We start from the raw sequence: 25,014 nt of genomic DNA on the forward strand, positions 1-25,014 counted from the left end.
GAAGGAAGGAAGGAAGGAAGGAAGGAAGGAAGGAAGGAAGGAAGGAAAAGAGGGAGGGAGGGAGGAAGGATACAGAATCAAAATGAACCAATTTCAAAAGAGAAATTTAATAGGTCATTAATGAACTGTCACATAAAAAGTAACCAGAACCAGAAAGAGTCAAAGAAAAAATGCTCCCAGTATTACATAGATCAATTGATCTGGTTTTGTATATATGTGCATACATATATATTCACATACACACAGTGGTTCTGACCCCCAACCTATGAAAGGATAAGAAAACGAACTACAGGTCAACATAATAAATGAACATGGATATAAAAATAGAGCAATAGGAGACATTGCCAGAATCTACTCATCTGTAAAATGAGGGGTTTGAATTGGAGGACTTATAAGGTCCTGCCCAATACTGTAGGATCCTATGGTCTCTGCCCTCAAGGAGCTTATGATGTCCAAAGAGATCCTTCTATAGGCCATTGATAGGTGGAGTTGAAACCAGTCCAAATCTGGAAACTGTCAAGGCAGTAACAAATACATTGGGTAAACAATATCCCTGGAGACAGAGGTGTAGCTGGGTTTGGCTGTAAGTGAATCAGGGCATACCACATAAAAGGTGTTACCTTTCTGAGATGGACAATTAACCTAGTATAAAAAGCCCAGCATCCCAGATGGTTGGTACCCTGAAAACTGCTTCACTTCACATCCTCTTTGCTTCTTCATTGAACTGGGTAAGTTGGTCTAGATAATCTATCTAAGATTATAGACCTTGATAGGTACTAAGGAGTAAATCTAGAAATCAGCACGGACCAGCGAAGAGAGAATTTAGACAGAAAACTTAGGCTTTAATCTCAACTCTATCATTTCATAGCTAGATGACATTTGGCAAATCACCTAAACCCTGTGAGCCTCAGTTTCCTCATTTATAAAAAAGAAGGGGATTGAACTAAATCATCTCTAAGGTCCCTTATTGTTCTGATATGCTGCAATGCTGTGATATTATAACATGCTTGAGTACAAGGAGCCCTTGGAAGCTTTGCTGTTCATGTATCTTTAAGGCCAGTTGATACTGATGAAAGTTTGTCTCTATCTTGAGGAAAAATGAAGATGGAAGTTTGGTTCTTCTAAGATTTCTGAGTGCTCTGCATTGCTAGAATATTTAGTTTAAATAAGTTTAGGAGATGAGGGGGAAATAATAGGGGTTATTTTCTAATACGTCAGTTCTTTAAGTATTGTCTCCCCAATTGGACTGTAAGTTCCTTGAGGGCAGAGATTGTCTTTTGCTTTTTTTTGTATTCCCAGTGCTTAGCACAGTACCCAGCACATGGTAGGCATATAATAAATTTTTTATTGCTGTTCATCCTTCTTTCTTTTATTTTATTTTTTTAAATTTTTATTTATTACTTTTTTTTAGCTAGGCAATGGGGTTAAGTGACTTGCCCAGGGTCACACAGCTAGTAAGTGTTATATGTCTGAGGCCGGATTTGAACTCAGGTCCTCCTGAATCCGGGGTCGGTGTTCTATCCACTGCACCACCTAGCTGCCCACTCATCCTTCTTTCTTGAAGAGGACCAATGACATCATGTCTTGACTTGAGCATGAATTGGATTTGAGTGAGGCAGAGAGCCTTGCTTAGTTATCAGCCTCGATTGATTGATTTAAGTATAGATATTTCCTATTAACCACCACTCAGCTTCCTTTGATTGGTGCCATTCCACTTTCATTTCTTCTTGCTAAATGTCCAAGAAAACTCCAGGGTTTCTTCCTGATGGTGGGTGAGTAAGAGTGTTTAGGTTAAGTATGGAAATAAGGTAGTGTCTAAGACCTGATCCATGGCCATCTTCTCTGAATAATTTCCTCTTGGTGAGTTTCTGGTTTTATCTACTTTCCCTGGCTTAAACACCCTGTAAGATCTAGGTGTTAGTCAGTGGTCCAAGACCTCTAGAGGAGACAGAGATTCTTCAGCACCTTGTGTACTGAAGCCACCTGAGACAATGGTTAAGAAGACCAAAATTTCATTGGCTCTAGATTGAACCTGGATTAGAGATTGGGAAACTCGGCTTTCACTTTTGTTTTCACTGGCTTTCTGTTTTACCTTGGATAAGGCATTTAGTTTTGGTGTGTTAAAGGGGCTCTGCCCTCTTCTCCCTAACTGTGTAAAGGAGAAGAAAAAAAGATATAAAATGTTTTTACCATTCTTTTTATTGATGAGGGTTACTGATGGTAAAGAACCTTTAGTTAATACCACATGAGGATCAGTTAAAGGGACTAAGGTTGCTTAGCTTAGGGAAAAGAGAAGATGGGGGCAGGGGTGAGATTAACTATAGGCTGTTTTAAAAAATTAGAAGAGCTGTCTCATTTTAAAAAAAATTAGACTTATTTTCTTTCAGTCCAAAAGTAGAGCCTGAAGAAATGGGTAGAAATTTAGGAGGCAAATTTATCCTTGATGAAAAGATAAACTTCCTAACAATTAGGGAATTCCAAAGTGGAAAGGGATTCCCCAAAAGGTAACAAGATTTCTTTGATTGGAGGTCTTCAAGGAAAGGCTAGATGATGACTTGTCAGGTATGCTTTAGAGCAAACTCTCCTTCAGGTATGGGTTGGCCTAGATGGTCACCGAGGTCCCTTCCAACTCTGATATTCTATGATTGTGTCATAAAAAAATAAGATGTTGAAAGGAAAGAAGAGGAATGACAGAAATGTGTATTTTTTTTCTATTCAGGTTCGCATAAACTTGCACAAAAGATGTCTAGCCTCATGCAATGTATTACCCATGTCATTGACATTTTCTACCAATATGCCAAAGAGGAAGGGGAGTGTGACAAACTAAGCAAAAAGGAACTGAAGAAACTTTTAGAAGAAGAGTTTTACCCAGTTATAAAGGTAAGAGATGCATGCCAACATCAAAGGTCTACATAGTCATGTTTTAGGGAGTTTTGTTTTTTGTTTTTTTGGTGTTTCGAGAAGGGACTGTGATTTCATTGGAATAGAGCAGAGGTGTCGAGACCCACAGGCATAGGGCACAAATTCCATGACTTTCCAGAACCAGATTCATATGTAATTGGAAATTATTTAACAAAACAAATAAAAATACAATGTAGAAAATGTTAATTTGTCTTTTTCTAAGTCAATAAGTAGCTAGCAGGTATCTGTTTCTATTTGAGAGTTTACTACCACTGATTAAAAGAATTCCTAGAGAGGAAATACCAGATAAACCAACATAGGTCTGCACCTGCTTTGCAACTTAGGGTCTTAGAAAGTCTCAGAGTTAGGGGTGAAGTTGTTATCTTGATATACAACCTCAGGATCTGAAAAGTAACAAATAAAAAATCCATATACCTGATAACCCATTTGTAAGTCCTCTAGATAGAATTCCCTGGAATTCTACCTGGAAGGAGTAAAGGATCAACAAATGTTTGTGTAACTGAATTAATAGAACTGGACCAAAACCAGTAGAATTGAATCAATGAATTTCTTATTGGACTAAAGAGAGTCAATGGTGGGGGAAAAAAATGGGAAGAGGACTAAATTCATTTTCAGTGGCACCTAATATTCTCTCTGTGACAGCTAGGTAGTGCAGTGGATAGAGTGCTGGTCCTGACATTAGGAAGACCTGAGTTCAAATCTACATACTTACTAGTTATGTGACCCTGGGCAAGTCAGTTAACCTTTGTTTGCCTCAGTTCCTCAATTGTAAAATGGGGACAACTGGGGAAGACAAACCACTCCAGTGTCTTTGCCAAGAAAGCTCCACAGGGGTCACAAAGGATTGGACACAATTGAATGACTCAACAACAACAAAATATTCTCTCTGTCCTTCTTCATTACATAATTTGAAACTCCTACCTCCAACTTAGGCATAGATATCCAGTGTCATCACTATATCTCTGGTTCCTTCTAACATTAATTAATTTGAACATTAATTTATATCAATAAGCTACCTCTCCCTAAAGAAGAAATCTCTCCTAGAAAGAGCAATCATTACAGATAGGGAGAAGTAAAAAGGAACATCAAAAGTTTGTATTCAATTACAAGAAGGACCCCCATTGATCAAGTCCAGAATATTCAATTATAATTTGGTCAATTTAATACTTGATTCATTTTAATGAAAATGTAGCAACTACCTTACATTCACAATCATCTGCAGCTACTCATACTCATCCCTCAGTAACCTCTCTGTGTATTGCTATTCTTTGTGAACCTTCTTCTTTTTCTTCTTGGTCTCTATGGACATCAGTTGCACAATATTAGCCTACATCAGCCTGGAGATATTCCCAGTTGGATCCCAGCTAGGTATAATAAGTACCCATATTTGCATAATGTATGATTTACTCTTCCTGTATTCTTTTCTCTGATACAGAAACCAAAGAATTCTCAAGTTGTGGAAGCTATCATGCATATCCTGGACCAAGACCGTGACAATCAAGTGGACTTTGCTGAGTTTCTTCTAATGTTAGTCAATCTGGCTCTGTCTTTCAATAAGACTATCAGCAAAAAGTATTGTGAAGCATCAGGGTCAAAGCACAAATTCCAAGATCACCATAACCAAGAAGAGCAGAGTGAGACAGAGGAAGAAAAAGATGGTTCTGGTTCTGATCAATCAAATGCAGAAGCAGAAGAACTTCAATACAGTTCTAGGCATTCACAGGAGAAAAAAAAGCATAGGCACCACTCTCGGTCCAGTTCTCCTTGGAAGAAAAGGAGAAGTAGCTCACCAAACTCAGAACACAGAGAAGACTCTAGGAAAAGACACCATAACTCAAGGAAGAGTGAGAAAGAGAGAAATGGGCTCAGCTCAAGAAAGCAGGGGGGAAAGAGACACAAGTCAAGTACAGGCACTGATCATCATAGATCCAATGCAGATGGTCAGTCATCTAGACAGGAGAGAAAGGGGTCTAGTTCAGATGGTCATTGTGGGGAGAGTGAGAATCAACAAACAGGCTCAACACACAGGAATTCAAAAAGCAGTAAATCAAAAAAGTCAAAGAAACAAGATAAGGGAACAATTGGTCACCACACATCAGGGAGTGAATCTGAAAGGCAAGAAGACGTTTCCAGACGGTCAACAAGAAGCAGGCAACAAAGGCAAGGACAAAGTCATGGACAGTCAAGATCCAGCAAGGATGGGAAGTTGGGTGACAGCCATAGCCATTCAAGTAACAGTGAAGAACAATCAAGAGACAGCCCTAGACACTCATCATCTAGTCACAATCAATCCTCATCCACTTATGGAAGACATGGATCAACTGCAAGAAGAAGAGAAGCAAGTGATAGTCAGGCAAGTGACAGTGAAGGACAATCAAGAGACCACTCTAGAGACTCAATTTCTGGTCATAGATGGTCTTCTTCTACACACTCAGGGTCCCATTCTAGCCCCAAAAGGGTTTCCAGTTGTGATCAATTCAGTGATAGTGAAGGTCAATCAGGAGATAGCTCTAGACAGTCCAGATCTGGTCATCAATGGTTTTCATCCTCTCAGGGCTCTAGTACAAGAGGAAGAAAGGGATCCACTTCCAGTCAGACAAGTGATAGTGAAGGACAAACAAGAGACCATTCCAGAGATTCAGTCTCTCATCACGGACAGGCTGCATCCACGGATTCAGAGTCTAGGTCAAGCCAAAGACAGGGATCCAGTCATGGTTCATCCAGTCATAGGAAAAGGCAATCAGGAGACAGCTCTAGACAGTCAGGATCTGATCATCAATATACTTCATCACAGGAAGGACAGTCTAGTTCAAGGACAAGAGGAAGCCAAAGATCCATGCATGGACAGGTAGGAGATACAACTGAGCACTCAGGATCTGGTCACAGAGAGCCTAGTGACACCAGGACATTGGTAAGACAGGGATCCAGTCATGGTTCATCCAGCCATAATAAAAGGCAATCAAGAGAAAGCTCTAGAGAGTCAGGATCTGGTCATCAACAGTCCTCATCCAGTCAGGGACATCATGGCTCTAGGACAAGAGGAAGACAGGGATCTATTTCTAGCCAGGTGAGTGACAATGAAGAACAAACAAGAGACCACTCCAGAGACTCAGTCTCTGGTCATGGACAGTCTTCATCTAAATACTCAGAATCCCATTTAGCTAGAAGACAGGGATCCAGTCATGGTTCATCCAATCATAATGAAGGGCAATCAGGAGACAGATATAGACATTCAGGACTTGGTCATCAACAGTCCTCATCCAGTCAGGGACAACCTGAGTCAAGGACGACAGGAAGACATCAATCCAGTGACAGCCATAGAGTCTCTGGTGCCTCTCAGGAGCATTCACTAAGTAATGGACAACTGAGATATGGCTCAAGTTACAGTTGGAAACATGGTAGCTATGGGAATACAGACTATGACTATGGACAGACTGGTTATGGTCACTCTGGAGACAGTAGGACCAATAGTAGGAATTCTAGTCCTCAGCGGCCAGACCAAATGACACTCATTAGGCATGGGCATTCATGGTTCAGACATGATTATCCTGATTTCAGCATGAGTACAGGAAGTCATGGGCATTCTGGGGCAAGCCATGAACAGTCAGGTGATAATATACATCATGTTGGACCCAGCACCATTAGAAAGCAGAGATCAAACTCTGGCCATTTCAGTGACAAGGAAGGACAATCAAGTAGCCAACAATCAGTATCCTCTCCTAAACAGTCTGGGTCTGGTCGTAGACAATCAATACCCAACCACAGAAAATCAGGGTCCAGAACAAGTAGAACAAGAAGGGGATCTGATCCTGGACAGTCAAGAGATAGCCAGGCCAGAAGTCCAGGGAGACAAGAATCAAGTCATCATCAGTCAGGAGATGGTTCTACTGTGGGTAGAGGAAAGCCAGAATCCAGTCAGGGACACTCAGAGACAAGCCACAGGCAGTCAGGTGACACTCGGGATCACTCTGGGTCCCAAACATCTAGAAGACATGGATCTAGCCATGACCAATCAAGAGATAGCTCTAGACAGTCAGGATCTAGTCATGGACAGATAGGTCATGAGCAGTACAGTAACAGATTTGGTCACTCAGAATCTGGCTATGATAAGGCAGAGTACAGGACACACAAAACACACAGATCTGGTTCTAATCAATCTGGTGATAGTTCTGGTCAGACAGCAATAAGAAAGCATGGGCATAGAAATCCATCGGGTACTAGAGTCACAGAGGGTACTAGCAAGAACAGATCAGAGTACAACTCCAGTGTAACAGGGGAAAGTGGGAGACACAGACAAGATGTTGTTGGTCTTGGAGATCAAGAGGTAATTAATTTAAAGGAAAGAACTTACTCAGGCCTCTGCTACCCCTGTAACAGTACTCCCCTCTATGCTTATGTCCAAGAGCAAAGGAATTATTACTACCACTAAAATACAAGTAGAAGACCAAGTAACTGAAATATCAAGTGAAGAAAAAAAAAAAGATTTAACTAAGTTACTATTTGTGATATTTCTAGGAATAGGGTTTTTTGTTCTTTAAACAGAGAATCCTACTCCATCTTTTCTATTTGCTGTTGGGTTTTGGTTTTTAATTGAAACTTCTACTTATCAGTGGTGAGTGTTTTTGTTCCTTGGTTATAAATTGGTGAACAGAAGAAATTAATAAAATGAGGAGCTAACTATGGGACAGGATTTATTTGGAACAATATTAGAAATCAATTTGGGACCCTGGGGAATGTATAATTGATTTTTTCTGAATCTGAGAACTCAATTTTTGTAGCTTCTTTGTGTATTTTAATTAGCATCTGAAAGCTGATCACTCTTCTTCAAGGAGTTAAGTGTGAATATATTACTATGGACCTGGAAGCCAAAGTTACTGTAGGCAGGGCTGCAGATCAGCATTTTATTTGCTCATCATGGTCACCAAACACTTATAACATCTTTGATACTCAAACTGAAAATCTTCATGAGAAATTGGTGCTATGCCAATCTCTCTAGCCAATGCACAAGGAAGTTATCTTTGAAGAATGAAGACTAACCTATTTTTATCCAACAGAAATATCAGCACTAACTTGACCTTAAAATAAAGACACTCCCTCAGAAATTATTCTAGGTTGGAAAACAATGGAAAGAGTACGACCTAAGGCTGATCTGCATTACACTTGCCTTTCCAATCAGAAGAATATCAACAAAAAGGAGAAAAAAGAGAAGATGTACATTAGTACTGTAGGGCCCTTATTAATGGATTGATTCATTGTAATAACCTTGAGATTATTAATATTCCCTCAAATCAGTAGATTTCATTAAAATATTGATTGATTGTCATAACCTTGAGATTACTGATATTCCCTCAAATCAGATTTTATTAAAATTGAAAATAAACAAATAGTAATTAAATACTGTTGTTGAATGATATAACAAAATAAGAGATTAAAAATTCAAGTTATAAAAATCAGTTAAAAGGAGGAGAAATCATTCCTCTTTCCAAATGCCATGATATACTTAGAAAACCAAAAGATTCAGCACAGAAAAAAACAGGAATAATTAATAGCTTTAGTTAAATGGTAGGAGGAAAAATAAATCCATAAAAATCATCAGCATTCATATACATTATTAACAAAATTCAAGAAGAATCAGTAATAAGAGAAATTACATTCAAAATAAGTACAAAATGGATAATCTATCTATCAGTTATTCTACCAATACATATGCAAGATTTATATAAACAAAATTTCTAAGACTCTTTTCACATATAAAAGAAGATATAAATAGATCAAGAGATAGTCAGTGTTCAAGATTGTACTATTCTGAAGAAAAAATAATAAAAGTCATAATACTATCTAGATGAATTTTCAGGTTCAGTTCTATGGCAATAAATTTCCAAGGGCACACTTTGTAAAACTGGACCAAGCAATGATAAAATTTCATTTTAAGAGTTAAAAAGTGATCTAGGAACTCAAGGGAAATATTGGAGGAAATAAAGTAGGAAAGAAGAAGACAGAAAATTACCAGACCTCAAATTGCCTCGGGAATTTCCATCATTTGAGGGTTTAATTTGGAGACAGAATGCTTCCAAAAAGACTATGATATACAAAACAGTACTTAATCATCAATAAATCATTTCTCATAGAAACAAAAAGGAGATGGGTGGGATTAGGCAGGGTTGTATCAAGATGGCTAAGTCAAGTGCAAGTCAGAAAGAAAATGTATCCCTGCCATAGATGAGGACTGATCTTTCTATACATTTAGAAGCTTGAAAGAGAGAAGGGTTAATAGGACAGGAGAGAACAGACACGGTGCAAGATTACTCCACCAGCCTTCAAGGCCACATGTGGCCTTCTAGTTGGTACAGCCTTCTCACTGAGTCCAAATTTTACTGAACAAATTCTTTTATTAAGGAGATTTGTTCTGTGAAGTTTGGATTCAGTCAAAGGGCCGCACTTGAGGATCTAGAGGGCCACATGTGGCCTTGAGACCGCAGGTTCCCCACCCCAGCATCCAGACTCCATAAGTTCATTTTACGGTAAGAATGAGGATAAAGCCTCTCCCCAATAATAACAGCTTACATTTCATAGAATTTAGATCTTGAAGGAAGCTTGGATATCATTCAATGCCACTTATTTTCTGTTCCTACTTTACTTTGATGGCCACAAGCAGGTGAGCATACTTTACCAGTGACAATGAAATTAACACTATTAGAAGCCAAAATGTCAGAGTAGCAGGAAGAAATGCAGTGACATCCTCTCCCCATTCCCACCCACAGCTCCTCCAAACAGATACAGGAAATGCATCATACTGAATCCTGATAAGGAAATCCAAGAAAAATCCACAGTACATCATTTTTCTAGTCTGGGTCAGCATCAAGAGGCAGAGAGGTCTGTGGACATTGAGGAAGGAGTCTGGGAGGGAGTACCTCTATTAGCACTCCAGAACCTAGGGAGAGTTTGTACAATGGAGCAAGAGGACTTCCCAGACCCATACTGGGGCACTTCCATAAGAAGAGGTGTCAACTGGTAGCTTTGATGTCCACTACCAGTTCTAGGTCACAGAACCAGGGTGGGCTGAGGAGGGGACCTGAACCTAGGGGAACCAGGATAAGGAGTGCTTGTACACCCTAGACTATGTACTAAGAGAGGAGCAAGTTCAGAAGCAAGTAGTAACTGTGAGCAGTTCACAGAGCAGAGCAGAGTCACAGCCTACTGAGTATCTCAGGGCAGAAATTCCAGACCAAAGAGAAGCCCACAGTTCTGTTACTCAGAACCAGCACAACTTCCTAGCCAGCTAATAGAAGCAGAATCTACAAGCAGTCCACTGCTGCTCAGACCCAAACCCAGGTCAGGAACTTTCAGAGCTCAGACCAGGAAGGCAATGATCAGGCTTTGCCATGGATCAGTCCACTTTGGAAGCACTAAAAGCTTGCAGGTATCTGGCCTGAGCTATCACAGAGATCCTGAAATAGTACAACACTCAACACCCAAGAAAGCAGCAAGAGGACCGACTAAGACCTTCCCTACAGAAGCGTGCAGAGCCTGGCTCTGACATCAAGTCAAAAGCCAAGAAATTGGCTTGAAAAATGAGCAAAGAGAGGGGGTGGAGGGAAAGCAGTGACTTGCTTGAGTTCTACCCCCAAACCCCTCCAAATACCCATAAAAATGGCTCTAAACAAATTCTAAAACAGCAGAACCCACAAAAAGACAGAGTGAAACAAAGGCCTCAGAGGACTGAATCACGGACAGCTGAGGTGGTTTCCAGACTTCTCAACCCATGAACACCAAAGACAACTGGGAAGGTCAGTGGGAAAAGTCTGGGTCTGCCATGAGAAAGGAGCTAGATCTCAGTCGCAAGTCTGGAGCCTGGCCCGGGGCCACGGCTGTTTGCTGAGCTTCCAGCCCACAGACTGAGAGGGAATTGAGTGGCTGATCGGGGTGGGGATTGCAGGGATCTCTTTGCCAGTGCTGAGGCAGGAATCTTGCTTTACCTGTGCTTGGATCTGGGTCACAGCTCTGAGGGGCAATCCTGGGGAGAGGAGGAATGCTGGTGTGGTGGAGCTTGTGGCAGTGGAGAAGAAACACCTCACCCCTTATCATACCACCTTGGAAGAAATGAAAATTTTCAGATACCTAGAAGTACCTCTGAAAACAGCTGCACAAACCCCCAAAGCTTGGGACAGTACATTCTCCACACTGGAAGCAGACTCTTACCTTAACAAAGAGTGTAAAACTCAAATAATTGACCGGGATCATGAGTAAGCAGCGCAAAAAGAGTCAGACTATATTATCTTACTTTGGTGACAAAGAAGATCAAAACATACAAAAAGAAGACAACAAAGTCAAAGCTCCTACATCCAAAGCCTCCAAGAAAAATATGAATCAGTCCCAGGCCATGGAAGAGCTCAAAAAGGATTTTGAGAAGCAAGTAAGAGAAGTAGAGGAGAAACTGAGAGTGATGCAAGAAAATCATGAAAAACAAGTCAACAGCTTGCTAAAGGAGACCCAAAAAAATACTGAAGAAAATAACACCTTAAAAAATAGCCTAACTCAAATGGCAAACGAGGTCCAAAAAGCCAATGAGGAGAAGAATGCCCTAAAAAGCAAAATTGGCCAAATGGGAAAGGAAGTCCAAAAGCTTACTGAAGAAAATACCTCCTTAAAAATTAGAATAGAGCAATTGAAAGCTACTGACTTTATGAGAAATCAAGACACTGTAAAACAAATCCAAAACAATGAAAAATTAGAAAACAATGTGAAATATCTCATTGGAAAAACAACTGACCTGGAAAATAGATCCAGGAGAGAGAATTTAAAAATTATTGGACTATCTGAAAGCCATGATCAAAAAAAGAGCCTAGACATCATCTTTCAAGAAATGATCAAGGAAAACTGCCCTGATATTTTAGAACCAGAGGGCAAAATAGAAATTGAAAGAATCCACCCATCTCCTCCTGAAAGAGATCCCCAAAGGAAAACTCCTAGGAAAATTGTAGCCAAATTCCAGAGTTCCCAGGTCAAGAAGAAAATATTACAAGCAGTCAGGAAGAAACAATTCAAGTATTGTGGAAACACCATCAGGATAACACAAGATTTAGTTGCTTCTACATTAAGGGATCTCAGGGCATGGAATGTAATATTCTGGAGGGCAAAGGAGAAAGGATTACAACCAAGAATCACCTACCCAGCAAAACTGAGTATAACCCTGCAGGGGAAAAAATGGTAATTCAGTGAAATAGAGGACTTTCAAGCATTCTTGATGAAAAGACCAGAGCTGAATAGAAAATTTGATTTTCCAATACAAGACTCAAGTGGAACATGAAGAGGTAAACAGGAAAGAGAAAATCATAAGAGACTTATTAAGGTTGAACTGTTTACATTCCTGCATGGAAAGATGATATTTGTAACTCATGGGACCTTTGTCAGTATTAGGGTAGTTGGAGGGAAAAAAAATTATATATACTTATATATAAATATAGATAGATAGATAGGTAGATAGATAGATATTTAGATAGAGGGCACAGGGTGAGTTGAACATGAAGGGGTCATATCTGGAGCATAAAATTAAGGGATGAGAGAGGATTATGCTAGGAGAAGGAGAAAGGGAGAGGTAGAACGGGGTAAATTATCTCACAAAAAAAAAGAAAAGAAAAGGCTCTTACAATGGAGAGGAAATGGGGGAAGGTGAGAGGGAATGAGTGAATCTTATTCTCATAGGATTTGACTTAAGGAGGGAATAACACACACACTCAATTGGGTATGTAAATCTGTCTTACCCTACAGGAAAATGGGGGGGCGGGAAGGGGACAAGAGAGTAAGGGGATGATAGAGAAGAGGGCAGATTGGGAAAGGGAGTAATCAGAAGCAAATACTTCTGAGGAGGGACAGGGTCAAAAGAAAGAATAAAATAAATGGGGGGCAGGATAGTATTAAGGGAAATAGAGTTAGTTTTTCACAGCATGTCTACTATGGAAGTGTTTTGCATAACTGTACATATATAACCTATATTGAGTTGCTTGCCTTATCAATGAGGGTGGGTGGGGAGGGAGGAAGGGAGAAAATTTGGAACCCAAAGTTTTAAAAACACATGTTTAAAAAAAATGTTTTCATATGCAACTGGGAAATAAGAAATACAGGAAATGGGGTACAGAAATCCATCCTGCCCTACAGGAAAATTGAAGGGGAAGGGGATAAGAGAAGGGGGGGAGAGATAGAATGGAAAGCAGACTAGGGGAAGGGGTATTCAGAACACATGCCATCTTGGGGTGGGGGGAGGGGTGAAATGGGGTGAAAATTTGGAACTCAAAATCTTGTGGAAGTAATTGTTGAAAACAAAAAAAAGTAAGAATTACCATTAAAAAAAGAAAAATGAGCAAAGAAACAGAAAAAAAGAAAATAAAAGAACTATTTGGTGACAGGGAAGTTCAAGACACAAACCCAGAGAAAGAGAATGATTCTGAAACATCTTCAATTAAAGCCTCAAAGAAAATACAACTTGGACACAAATTCAACTAGAATTCCTGAAAGAGGTGAAGTAATTTTTTTTAAAGATTAAAAGTATTTTTTTACAAATGAAATGATAATGATAGAGGAAAATATTGGAAAATAAATGAGAATTAAGGATGAAAGAATTAGAAAGAGAATTAAGAGCTTGGAATGAGATGCAAAACTGTCCAAGCAACAAACTCCCTGAAAATTTAAATGGACTAAGTAGAAGCCAATGACTCTGGGAAATATTAAAAACAAGGTCAACTAAAAAAAAGGTAGAAGAAAATATAAGATATATCTTAGCAAAACCAACTGACTTAGAAAACATATTGAGATTATTGAACCATTGGACTACCTGAAAGCAATGACCACCACCCCCCAAAAAAGACCCTAGACATTATATGCCAAGAAATCTTAAAAGAAAACTGCCTAAATCTCTTAGAACCAGAGGAAAACATGGAAATAGAAGGAATCCGCCAGTCAGTTCCTGAAAGAAACTCCAAGTGTAAACTCCCAGGAACATCACAGTCAAAATCCAGAGCTTTCAGGTCAAAGAAAAAAATAATGCAAGTAGCCAGAAGGAAAGAATTCAAGTACTGAGGAACCGTGGTCAAAAAAGCACATAACTTAGCAGTCACAGTTATAAAGGAGCATACCACTTGGAATACAATATTCCAGATGGCAAAGGAGATGGGCTTATAGCCAAGAATAGCTTATTCAGCAAAACTCAGTAAAATGCTGGGGGCGGGGAGGGCAGAGGAATGAACCTTTAACGAAATTAAGGGACATACTCCAGAGCAGGTAGTTAAGCAGTACAAAGGGTAGAGCATTGGGCCTGGAGTCAGGAAAACCTGAATCAAATCTAGTCCCAGACACTTAACTAGCTACATGAACCTGGGCAAGTCTATTAACTGCTATCTGCCTCAGTTTCCTGAATTGTAAATGGGGATCATAATAGCACCTACTTTCCAAGGTTGTTGTGAGGATCAAATGAGATAATATTTGTAAAGCAGTTAGTACAGTGTCTGGTATGTAGTAGGCACTTGTCATGCTTCCTTCCTTTTAAGATTCTATTAATGTAAGTTTGCAACTATCGATTATTAGCAATAAACGGGTCAAAACATGAACATAAAATTTGAACATAAAACATTATGAATATATAACATTATGTTATATATCATCCTGGCCCCTGTTTCAACACTCACTTTCATATTACTTTGTCCTTTATCTCAGACATTACAGGAAATCATATGCAAAATCATCCTAATTCCTCTGATTAATTCACTGGGCAATGTTTTAAATATTTGTAAGAGTTATTTTTTTTTGTTATTCTCACCATCTCATGTTGACATATCCCGTATTCTCCCTGCCTCATTTACTCTAGTCTCTTATAAAGAAGTTGCCCCTCACTTTACCAAATCCAAATTATGTACAGGTGTCCTTGATACTATCCCCTCCCACATTTTCCAGATTTCCCCTGCAAAACTCCTCAGTCTTATTTTCAATTTCTGTATCTCAATTTGTTGTTCTCTGCTGCCTACAAACAAGCTTGGCTCACCCATAAAAAAATTATAAATCCTTATTAAATCCTACTCTGCAAGCTCTTCAAACTACTGTCCTATAATCTCTTCTCCCTTTCATAATCAAACTTAACTGAACCAGTCTTCTCCAAAGTTACCAATAATTTCTGCTTCTTTCTTTTTTAATTTAATTTTTTTAAATATTGAACTCAAATACCAAAAAAGAGCATTTCAATATACAGAACATAACAAAAAAAAAAGAGAGAGAGATTGGTTATGAAGCAGCAGCACTTTCAAAACTACCCTGCTGGTCTGAGCTTCCTTCTATTCTCTTTTGTGCATTCTAAAAGATGTTTCAGTGGCCCTCTTTTTTTTTTGCATTAGTATTACTAATCTCCCTTCTCCATTTTTTTGAGGCAATGGGGTTAAGTGACTTGCCCGAGAAGTGTCTGAGACAGGAATTGAACTCAAGTCCTTCTGATACCACCACTACAACCTCCTTTCTTTAACCCAAACCTCCTCACCACACAGACAATTAAAAGAACAAGAGAAAGAAAAAAAAACTAGCAAATATATATAATAAAGTAAAACAAATCTACACAGTTACAGCCAAAAATGTTTGTTTTTCTACACCTGGGTTTATTGCTTCTCTGTCAGGAAATGGGTAACATGTTTCATCCTAGGTGCTCTAGAGTCATAGTTGATCACTAAATTGATCAGAATTCTTAAGTCTTTCCAAGTTGTTTTTCTTTGCAACATTGTTATCCCTCATTATTTTTCTGCTTCTGTTCATTCTGCATCAGTTCATGCTAACCAAGATTTCCTATTGTCTCTTATTAATACTATGAAGAAAAAAACAGAAGAATGAGGTTCATCTGATGTTCATCCCACTCTTCTTTTTGCACACCCCAATTATAAGAAATAACTAGTTGTACTCTCTTCTTCCTTTCAACACTAATGTATTTCATTAGCCACACTTCTCTTTCCCTCCTTCAAACACTCAGAATAGAACTAATCCACACCCAGGAGATCTATTTTTCTTATTTATACTTTGAAGACATTAGAATTCTTAAGAGAAACTTGTTACTTCTCCCTTTACTAGAATGTTAGCATTATATCTTCATAAGCCTCTTCCAATTGCTCAAATATGTTCACCTTTCCAGGTTTCTCTCGACTCTTCTGTTTGCTTGTCAGAAACACACGTCAGCTCTGGTCTTTTCATCAGAATACTTGAATGTCTTCTATTTCGTTAAAGATCCATTTTCCCTTCCCTTCTTTCCCCCCACCCTCCACCCCTGACCTGGTAGCATGATATTCAGTTGTCAAGGGTAAGTTTTTTTTGAGGGTAAACTACTTTTAAAGACTTTATCTTTTGCCTTTTGAAATACTGTGTTTCAAGACCTTTCTTTTTCAGTAGAAACTACAAGATCTTATATGATTCTGATTGTGGTCACTTGGTTCATGAATTGCTTCTTTCTGAATGCTTGAAGTATTTTTTTTTCTTGGATGTAGAAGTTCTGGGTTTTAACTATGGAATACCTGGGGTTTTTTTTAAACAGATGACCAGTAGTAGATTCTTTCTATCTTCACTCTGCCCTCTGGTTCTAATAGGTATGATCAGTTTACATTCATAATCCTATGAAGTATAAGGTCTAAGACTTTTAAAAATCATAGCTTTTCAGTGATTCTACTTATCACATTTTCCAGGCCAGTTGCTTTTGATACCAGACATCTTATATTTTCTTCTATTTGTTTTTACTCTTTTGATTTTATTCTAATATTTCTTGCTATCTCATGCAATCACTAATTTCTGTTTGGCCTATTCTATTTTTCAGGTAATTTGTTACTTTGGTAGGGCTTTACTTTCTATTTAAATTTCTATTTCAATTCTTTCCTCCAGCACTTGTTTCCTTTTTAATTTCTTATTTCATTTCTCCTAGGTATTCAAGTAGTCCTTGTGGAAATGTATTTTTTCTTATAAGTGTTCTCTTAAAGTCGTTTTAGAGTTATTCTCTCCTTCTTTGTGGAGAATCTCTAGAGTTGCAATGATTTTTATACTAATTTGCATCTTCCTTGGTTTATACATATCTCTAGAATCAGTTACTGACTTGGGGCTTTGGGCCAGGGCCAGGCCTGGTGCCCTGCCATAATTTTAGATGGGGTTATCAGTTCCTAGATTTCCTTACATGAATCTATAAACTCACAGAATCACAAAATTTTAGCTGCAAGACACCTGGAAAGCCACCTAGTCTGACCCACACAAGAAATAAATTGCCATTATAAGATACCTAATAAATGGTGATCCATCAGGCACTTGAAGATGAGGCTTGACCACAGTGAAGTGAGGAGGAACCATCTTTTACATCTAGAAACTACTTTGGCCTTTCTTTCTGTAGCCCCAAAATGCATTAGATTTTTTGTTTTGTTTTTACTGACTCATATTGAGCTTACAAACTGTGAAACCCCAAATCTTTTTTTCAAATTGCTATCTAACCATGCCTTCCCTATCCCCATATTTCTGGAACTAATTTTGTAAGACTTTCATTTATCCCTATTGAATTTCACCTTGTTAGATTTCACCCATGGCTGTAGTCTTTAAAGATCTTTTGGACCCTTAGCATCTCGTTTAGTGTACAAAACCTCCACCCCCAGTTTTGTGTCACCTGAAGATTTGATGAGCATGCCATCTATCTCTTTATCCAACTCATTGATTAAAAAGCATGCTAAACCTCATAGAGACAAACTTGTATCCCTACTACATTTCACTACATCTCTTGACAGTCTGATATTGAATCATTGACAGCTACTCTTTGAGTCCAGCCATTTAGCCTGCTCTGAATTCATCCAGTTGCATTCTTGTCTACTCTGAACATCTCCATTTTTTCTGAAAGATACTATCAATATACTCAGTACAATGAATGGAAAGTGCTGCCTTCTAGTACCATTTGCCTGGAAGGTATGAACACCAGCAGGCCTTTGGAACTGGTGTGAATTGCCATCATATTTCTGGAAGGAGATAGGAAAACTACAAGGAACATTCTGACCCTGACCAATCATTTCAGCTGGTATGTATAGACTTCTAACCAAAATAAGCAGAAGTCTTCTATAATAGCTGAAGTGGATATGGGAGAAGTATGTGCCTGTGCATGGCTTCCCTGCTAGGACCAATTCTGATTAAGATTATCATTCTGAGATCATATACTACAAAAGGTGTTTGACTTGACATGAAACAAAATTTCCATAACTATGTTTTACCATCCTCATAGGCAGAGACCCATAGATAAAACTGTCCTCATTGTGACCTCTACTTCTTCAATAACCTCTCCAGAGGTAAAGCAATTTGGAGTGATGGTAAAATCTAAGTCACGGCTAACCCAGTGTATGGTTGAAGGAGACTGAAGATGGAAGTCATCAATGTTGAGGTCAAGGAATTGTAGAAGGAAAAGTTCTTGGAAGGATCATCAATGTGAATGCTGAAGTCTTCAAGAATGATGGCAAGAAGTTGACAGGTAGACAAACAAAGTAGTGAGAAAGTCTGTAAAACAGGTTCCAAAGTCATTAAGAAAGGCAGGAGGGCATCCTGGAGGTTGATAGCTGGCTCTAAGAATTTGGCATAATGAGTTGGCATAAACTTCAAAGGAGTTGAGGCAAATGTTGAATGATTGTAGAAGTGAAAAGGCCTGAAAGTAGCAAGAAGCAAGGAGTAGGCCAGCTCCTCCAGTGAGACAGGAGTGGGAAGGAGAAAGGAAATCACAAACCAGATCTGAACAGGCCAAGTTTCCTATAAGAACACTTCAGTAATTCAAGGAGCTATAATTCTGTCAGTATGGGGACACCTGTTGCTGATTCAGGTTACAACCTGCCTTAATTCATTAGGTGCCTTTGAGAGGTGATGGGGTTGTAAAATTCATTATCTCGTGATAAACCTGATTATGTGCCACTCTGAACTTAACCAGGATGGGCCACAAACACTAGGCATCACCGGACCCATAGCTAAACCTTTCTAGCTTGGGATAACCTGCCAAAGCTTATGCTTCGTTGGCATAGCCTCAAAAAAATTCAAGGGTATCTTTCTTCTACAATGATGCAATGGACTAATCCAGGATTGGGGAACCTGCAGCCTCGAGGCCACATGTGGCCTTCTAGGTCCTCAAGTGTGGCCTTTTTGTTGGGAGAATTTTTCCATGGGAGTTCTAGCTTCTCTTGGCAGAAGCTGAGAGTCACAACCTGTTGCGTGGCAAAAACAAGGAAGTCTCACAAGACCTCTCCTTTGCTGACACGCAGCTCCCATGGTTGGCTCGGCTCTCCTCTCATTGGGAGAAAAATCCTACTCATACCCCTGACGCGAGGGCTGCAGGTGTCCAGCAGACTTGGTGATTAGCTATCACGTGGAGATCATGCTTTGATCAGGTGTTACTAGGGATATAAAAGAAAGCTACTAGCACTTGATAAACGGAGCTTCTGCCATCTTGCTGTCTCCCACCCCATCAATGCGCCTCTGGGTTAAGAGTATTGAGCTGGTCTCACGCTCACCACTGCAGCGGCCGCGTCAGCTGGCGCCCAACTTGGGGCCGGAGGAAAAGGCTCCACGAGCAGAAAATTACTTTTCCAAGAGTTTAGCGCCGGTAAGCTTAGAGCTTCAATCTCGGAAAAAGAGATCTCTGAGGCATATCCTGTTGTAAGAAAACGACAGAGAAGGTAAGTAAGGAATTTACTTTACCATGGGGCAGAACATAGGGCTTCTCACTCCTTCCGATGAGGAAAATTATGCCCGAGCACTATATAAAATAACAAAAAAGACAGGAGTGTCTATACATTTAAAGGACCTAAGAAAGTTCGTACAATTGGCTTCCAGGATCTCCCCTTGGCTCCCAGAACACGGTTGTTTTGAGCCACGGAGATGGAAATTATTTGGGGAACAGATGACATCTTTTGATAATACTTGCCCGGGAGAAGTAAGAGAATTGGATTATACAATTTATCAAATAGTAAAACAATTGCTAACAAGTCAGAGCCAGAAAGAAGTTAGGTGCTTTCCAGCCTGTACTCAGACTGGCTCGTCCCTCCCATCCACAGCTTCTAGTCGAGAAAGTTCCCCAAACAGAGAGGAAAAACCGCCTGACCCCACTGGTGATTCCCCTCCCAATTATTTTCAAAAAATATACCCTGATGACTGCAAGTATTTTGCATTTTCCATACCTTCACCAAATCACTGTGCCCCTGCTCGAAGACACCAATGCAAAGTATTACCACAGGGAATGAAAAATAGTCCTACTATTTGCCAAAGATATATAGCAGACCTACTGGAACCTTTAAGAATTAAATATAAAGGGGCTTATTTAGTGCACCATATGGATGACATTCTTTGTAGTTATCCTAATTCAGAGGTCCTTGATCAAATACTCCAAGAAACAGCATCCATTCTAACAAACAAAGGGCTTCAGATAGCACCAGAGAAAGTAGAAAAGCAAGCCCCCTTTCAATATCTGGGGTTCCAACTCGACATGGAGGAAGTCTCTTTACGACCTCCTGAGCTTAGACAAGATAAGGTACAAACTTTAAATGATTTCCAAAGATTGACAGGAGATATTCAATGGATGCGACCAAAGATAGGCATTACTAATGAGGAGATGCAACCCTTATATTCTCTTAAAAGAGGATCCCCGCTTAAATTCTCCTAAAAAATGGACCCCTGGGGCGGAACAAAGCTTAAAACAAATCATTAGGAAATTAGGAAACCACACCCATCGGGTATCTCCACAGAAGGAGATTGAAGCCACTTTAGTAATGGCCCAACAACATCCACACATTATACTTCACCAAGAAGAAAAAATTATAGAATGGTTATACAGCAAAATCAGTAATAAAAGGGTTTTAACTAGTTATCTAGAAGAAGCGTCTATATTGGCTAAAAAGGCATTTCTCCACATTTTACATCTTAGCGGACAGACAGGCACTTTGTGGGTCCCTGTTACAAAAGAAAGACTTGAGTCCCTTTTATATTGTGATGAAAATTGGACTGTGTTATTGAATCTAGGTAATATTCAAGCAGGACAAAAATACCCCTTTACAAAATGGTTTAACAATTGGCAATGGCTATTCCCCAAGATTGTCAGGGATATACCTGTTGATGGCTATAATGTCTATACTGATGCTACTAAAGAAAAGAAAGCTGCTATATATTGTCCTGACTTAGACATTCACACAGTTATACAAACTCCATACACTTCCACTCAAAAGAATGAACTACATGCTCTTATACAAGCTTGCAAAATACCCCAACCTATTAACATTATTACAGATAGTCATTATGCTGCCGGTGTACTTTCTCACAATGAGACAGCATATATTAAACCGGAAGCTTCACCAATAACAGAATTGCTTTGTGAACTTCAATCATATATTAGATCAAGACAACATCCTCTGTATGTAACACATGTAAGATCCCATACAGATGGCTTAGGTCCCATATTTTCAGGGAATAATATTGTGGATTCTATGCTTATAGGCAATTGTCAAGAAGCACAACAAGGACATGGTAAGTATTATATGTCAGCCAGGTCTCTACGTCGCCTTTATAGCATAACTAGAGGACAAGCCAGAGCTATAGTGAAAAGGTGCACTCAATGTGTCCCTTTCAATTCACCATCACTTCACTCTGGTATCAATCCTAGAGGCCTTTTTCCCAACTTTTTATGACAAATGGATGTTATACATATTCCACCATTAGGGAAGCATAAATTCTTTCACGTTACTGTAGATACATTTTCTGGTTTTTGTATAGCTACTCCCCAAACAGGTGAAACTGTTAGATATGTTATTTATCACCTTTATCATGCTTTTGCTATAATTGGCCCACCATGTGCGATAAAGACTGATAATGGACCCGCTTATACTGCAAAACAATTACAAGCATTTTTTCTAGAGTTTGGCATACAGCATATATGTAGTATTCCTTATAACCCAACTGGTCAAGCCATTGTTGAACGAATGAATCAAACTATTAAAACTTTCTTTCAAAAACAAAAAGGGGGAGCTGAGCGGTTATCCCCTCAAAGACAGATTAATAAAATTTTATATACTATAAATTATTTAAAATTCAATTGTAATGACCTTACCCCTGCTATGAAATTCTTTTTACCTCACAATTCACCTACCTTAAATCATGATGGCCCAACAATATACACAGATAAAAAGAAATTGATCTTATGGAAAAATCCCGACAATGAACGGGTAGGACCTTTCAGGGTACTAACCTGAGGACCAGGGTATGCTTGTATCTGAACAGGAGAAGGAGCTAAGTGGGTGCCAACGAAAACTCTCAAGATTATCCCTGAAAGTCCAAAGACCTTGGAAGAAGAGGAGACCCAGCAAAAGGAGAAGGAAACGAGGGAAAATGGCAACACAGACCGGTAACATCTTGAAACTGCTCGCCCCGTTGAGCCTGACAACACCTGCAACAGGAGAACACTGATGGGCGATTTCTATGGACCCCCCATGGCCTCGGGTAGTAGCTTGGGGTGGACAATTGCCTAACATCGTACTCCAAGGCAATGGATCGCAACTAGTAAGAGATGAATTCGACCTCCAGGTGAAAAACAACGGGACTGTACAAATGGTAAAGTATAACTTCACAGGACTGTCCACACGACAGCTGCTTTGTTGGTCCCGCAATAACAGCCAGGGGGGCTACATACGAGTTCAGAACATTACCGTTGCTATGAACATTCCCGACATGGGGCCACACCAGCTTCACCTACTCGGTGGACAGGGGACGCCCTGCTCCAACGCCACCTCCCTGTGGGTCTGGACAAATGTAAGGTGAACAATGACTCTGGTTTTGGCTGGCCTCATGCAGAACCTTGTGTAGCTAGACACCACCTCTGTATGAATTTAAGTGGGGCTATTGTTCAATCATGGCATGATACTCACAACATGATATATGACTCCCTGCCCCTACCTGTATGGGTTCCTGAAATGGGAAAACCTTGGAGGGATCTTTGGAAGGCTTTTGCAGCCATGGGTAACATAACAATCACCCAACAACTTGGGTCACAATTTGGAACTTGGAAAGGTGTGCTTGGACCACACTCGTGGTGCCATGGGACCAACATTGGGTATACTTTCGGCACTCGGGCATGTCTAGGGGAGCACTATGCCTTTATGTGGGGAAATAAGGTGAATATCACCAGAGAGGGCAGTGGCAATTATTATAATGTTACTTGCCACAACTGTACAGTGTCTGAATGCCTAGGACCTTTGATAGTCAATCAAATGGTGTTTGTCATCACGCATCTTCATGTAGTCATGCTTCCCGTAGAAAGCAAGGATTGGTACCACACTAAATCTGACCATGTATTCGATGCCATAATTAAGAAAAAAGGGAGTCACAATCCCCTCACTTTACATCGAGAAAAACGATGCATCAGCTGTGTTGTCATGGGCATCACTCCGTTGGTGTCTTTGATTGCATCCTCTGCCTCACTAGCAATGTCAATATCCCAGGCCCAAAATAACATAGTACAAGCCAGATTTCTAGATGAGCTTACAAACAATGTTTCTGTAGGCTTTGCAGCAGAGGCTAGGATAAATAATCAGCTTTACTCAATGTTAAAAATCCTCAGGGAAACTACTTTGGAAATCAGTGCTGAGGTTGAACTCATCAAATTACGACAAAATTTACTATGTGGTTACCGGTATACAAATTTATGTGTGACACCACTTACACATGACAATTCTACTTACAACTGGACAGTAATCAGAAACCACTCGAATAGTCTGTTCTTAAATAACACAATAGAATCTGACACTGAAACTTTGTATAGATTAGTTTCTGAAATAAAAAAGGCTTCTAAAGAGGACCTGGATCCTGATAAAACAGCAGACAATATATTACGTTGGTTTGATAATGCCTCCAGTTGGTGGGGGTCATTTGAGTATTGGATTATACTGATTGTTGTAGTGTGCTTACTTTTATGCTGCTTACCTACTATAGTTGGATGTCTTTTGAAAGTAATGATCTCCATGTTTAAAGATGTTACGTCGCAAGTACACATGTTAACGGACACACATCCACAACGGCGCCTTTTCTAAAAAACAAAAAAGGGGGAATTGTTGGGAGAATTTTCCCATGGGAGTTCTAGCTTCTCTTGGCAGAAGCTGAGAGTCACAACCTGTTGCGTGGCAAAAACAAGGAAGTCTCACAAGACCTCTCCTTTGCTGACACGCAGCTCCCATGGTTGGCTCGGCTCTCCTCTCATTGGGAGAAAAATCCTACTCATACCCCTGACACGAGGGCTGCAGGTGTCCAGCAGACTTGGTGATTAGCTATCACGTGGAGATCATGCTTTGATCAGGTGTTACTAGGGATATAAAAGAAAGCTACTAGCACTTGATAAACAGAGCTTCTGCCATCTTGCTGTCTCCCACCCCATCAATGCGCCTCTGGGTTAAGAGTATTGAGCTGGTCTCATGCTCACCACTGCAGTGGCTGCGTCACCTTTGAAGAAGTTTGGATTTCATCAAAGGGCCACACTTGAGGACCTAGAGGGCCACATGTGGCCTCGTGGCCACAGGTTCCCTACCCTTAGACTAGGACTTTATGGAGGATTCCTTAATGGTAGGCTTCCAAAGGTTTGGTTTGGTTTGGTTTGAAGAGATGAAGCCAGAGAGAGAGATAGAGCCTGGATCCATGATTTCATTGATTCAAAGAACTCCCAGGTGAGGAAACTCCCTCTTCCAATGCAAGTCAACACCTGCTCTGCAACTTACAGAGTTGCCTAGAGCACTAAGAGGTTACATGATTTTCCCACATTCATACAATCAATGTGTGTGGGAGGTAGGGATAAAACCCAGGTCTTTCTAGCTTTAACACCAGCTCTCTGTCCACCATCACAATCTAAATTGCTGTTGATGATAATATAATTGGTTTAATTCATGTCATCTGAGTCATAGTTTTGTTTTACTTTGTTTTTTGTGATTTGCCTTTTCATATAAAAGCACATTTGAACAACTTTGAAACTCATTTCTAATGGAAACTATTACTTGCAATATTTTCAGTTGTATTTTGCATTTATTGTGTTTTTAGAACAATAAATTA

The 25,014-nt window shown here is 39.7% G+C and overlaps 1 protein-coding gene across 1 annotated transcript; it reads left to right on the plus strand.

The window, feature by feature from the left end:
* Positions 1-653: 653 nt before the first annotated feature.
* On the plus strand, positions 654-8,248 carry LOC114043381 (filaggrin-like). The gene is made up of 3 exons (XM_027862483.1): positions 654-728; positions 2,720-2,880; positions 4,358-8,248. The coding sequence occupies exons 2-3, from the start codon at positions 2,743-2,745 to the stop codon at positions 7,349-7,351; spliced, it is 3,132 nt and encodes a 1,043-aa protein (XP_027718284.1). The 5' UTR covers positions 654-728; positions 2,720-2,742; the 3' UTR covers positions 7,352-8,248.
* Positions 8,249-25,014: the final 16,766 nt, after the last annotated feature.

Source organism: Vombatus ursinus, unplaced genomic scaffold, assembly GCF_900497805.2.
Source record: "Vombatus ursinus unplaced genomic scaffold, bare-nosed wombat genome assembly UNPS02014768.1, whole genome shotgun sequence".
In the NCBI taxonomy this organism is placed as follows: Eukaryota; Metazoa; Chordata; class Mammalia; order Diprotodontia; family Vombatidae; genus Vombatus; species Vombatus ursinus.

What these genes read in the sequence shown, in the direction of transcription:
- LOC114043381 (XM_027862483.1), top strand. Translation starts at nt 2,743, where the DNA reads ATGTCTAGCCTCATGCAATGTATTACCCATGTCATTGACATTTTCTAC. An exon ending in AGTTTTACCCAGTTATAAAG is followed by an intron (nt 2,881 to 4,357) that starts GTAAGAGATGCA and finishes TCTCTGATACAG; the next exon opens with AAACCAAAGAATTCTCAAGT.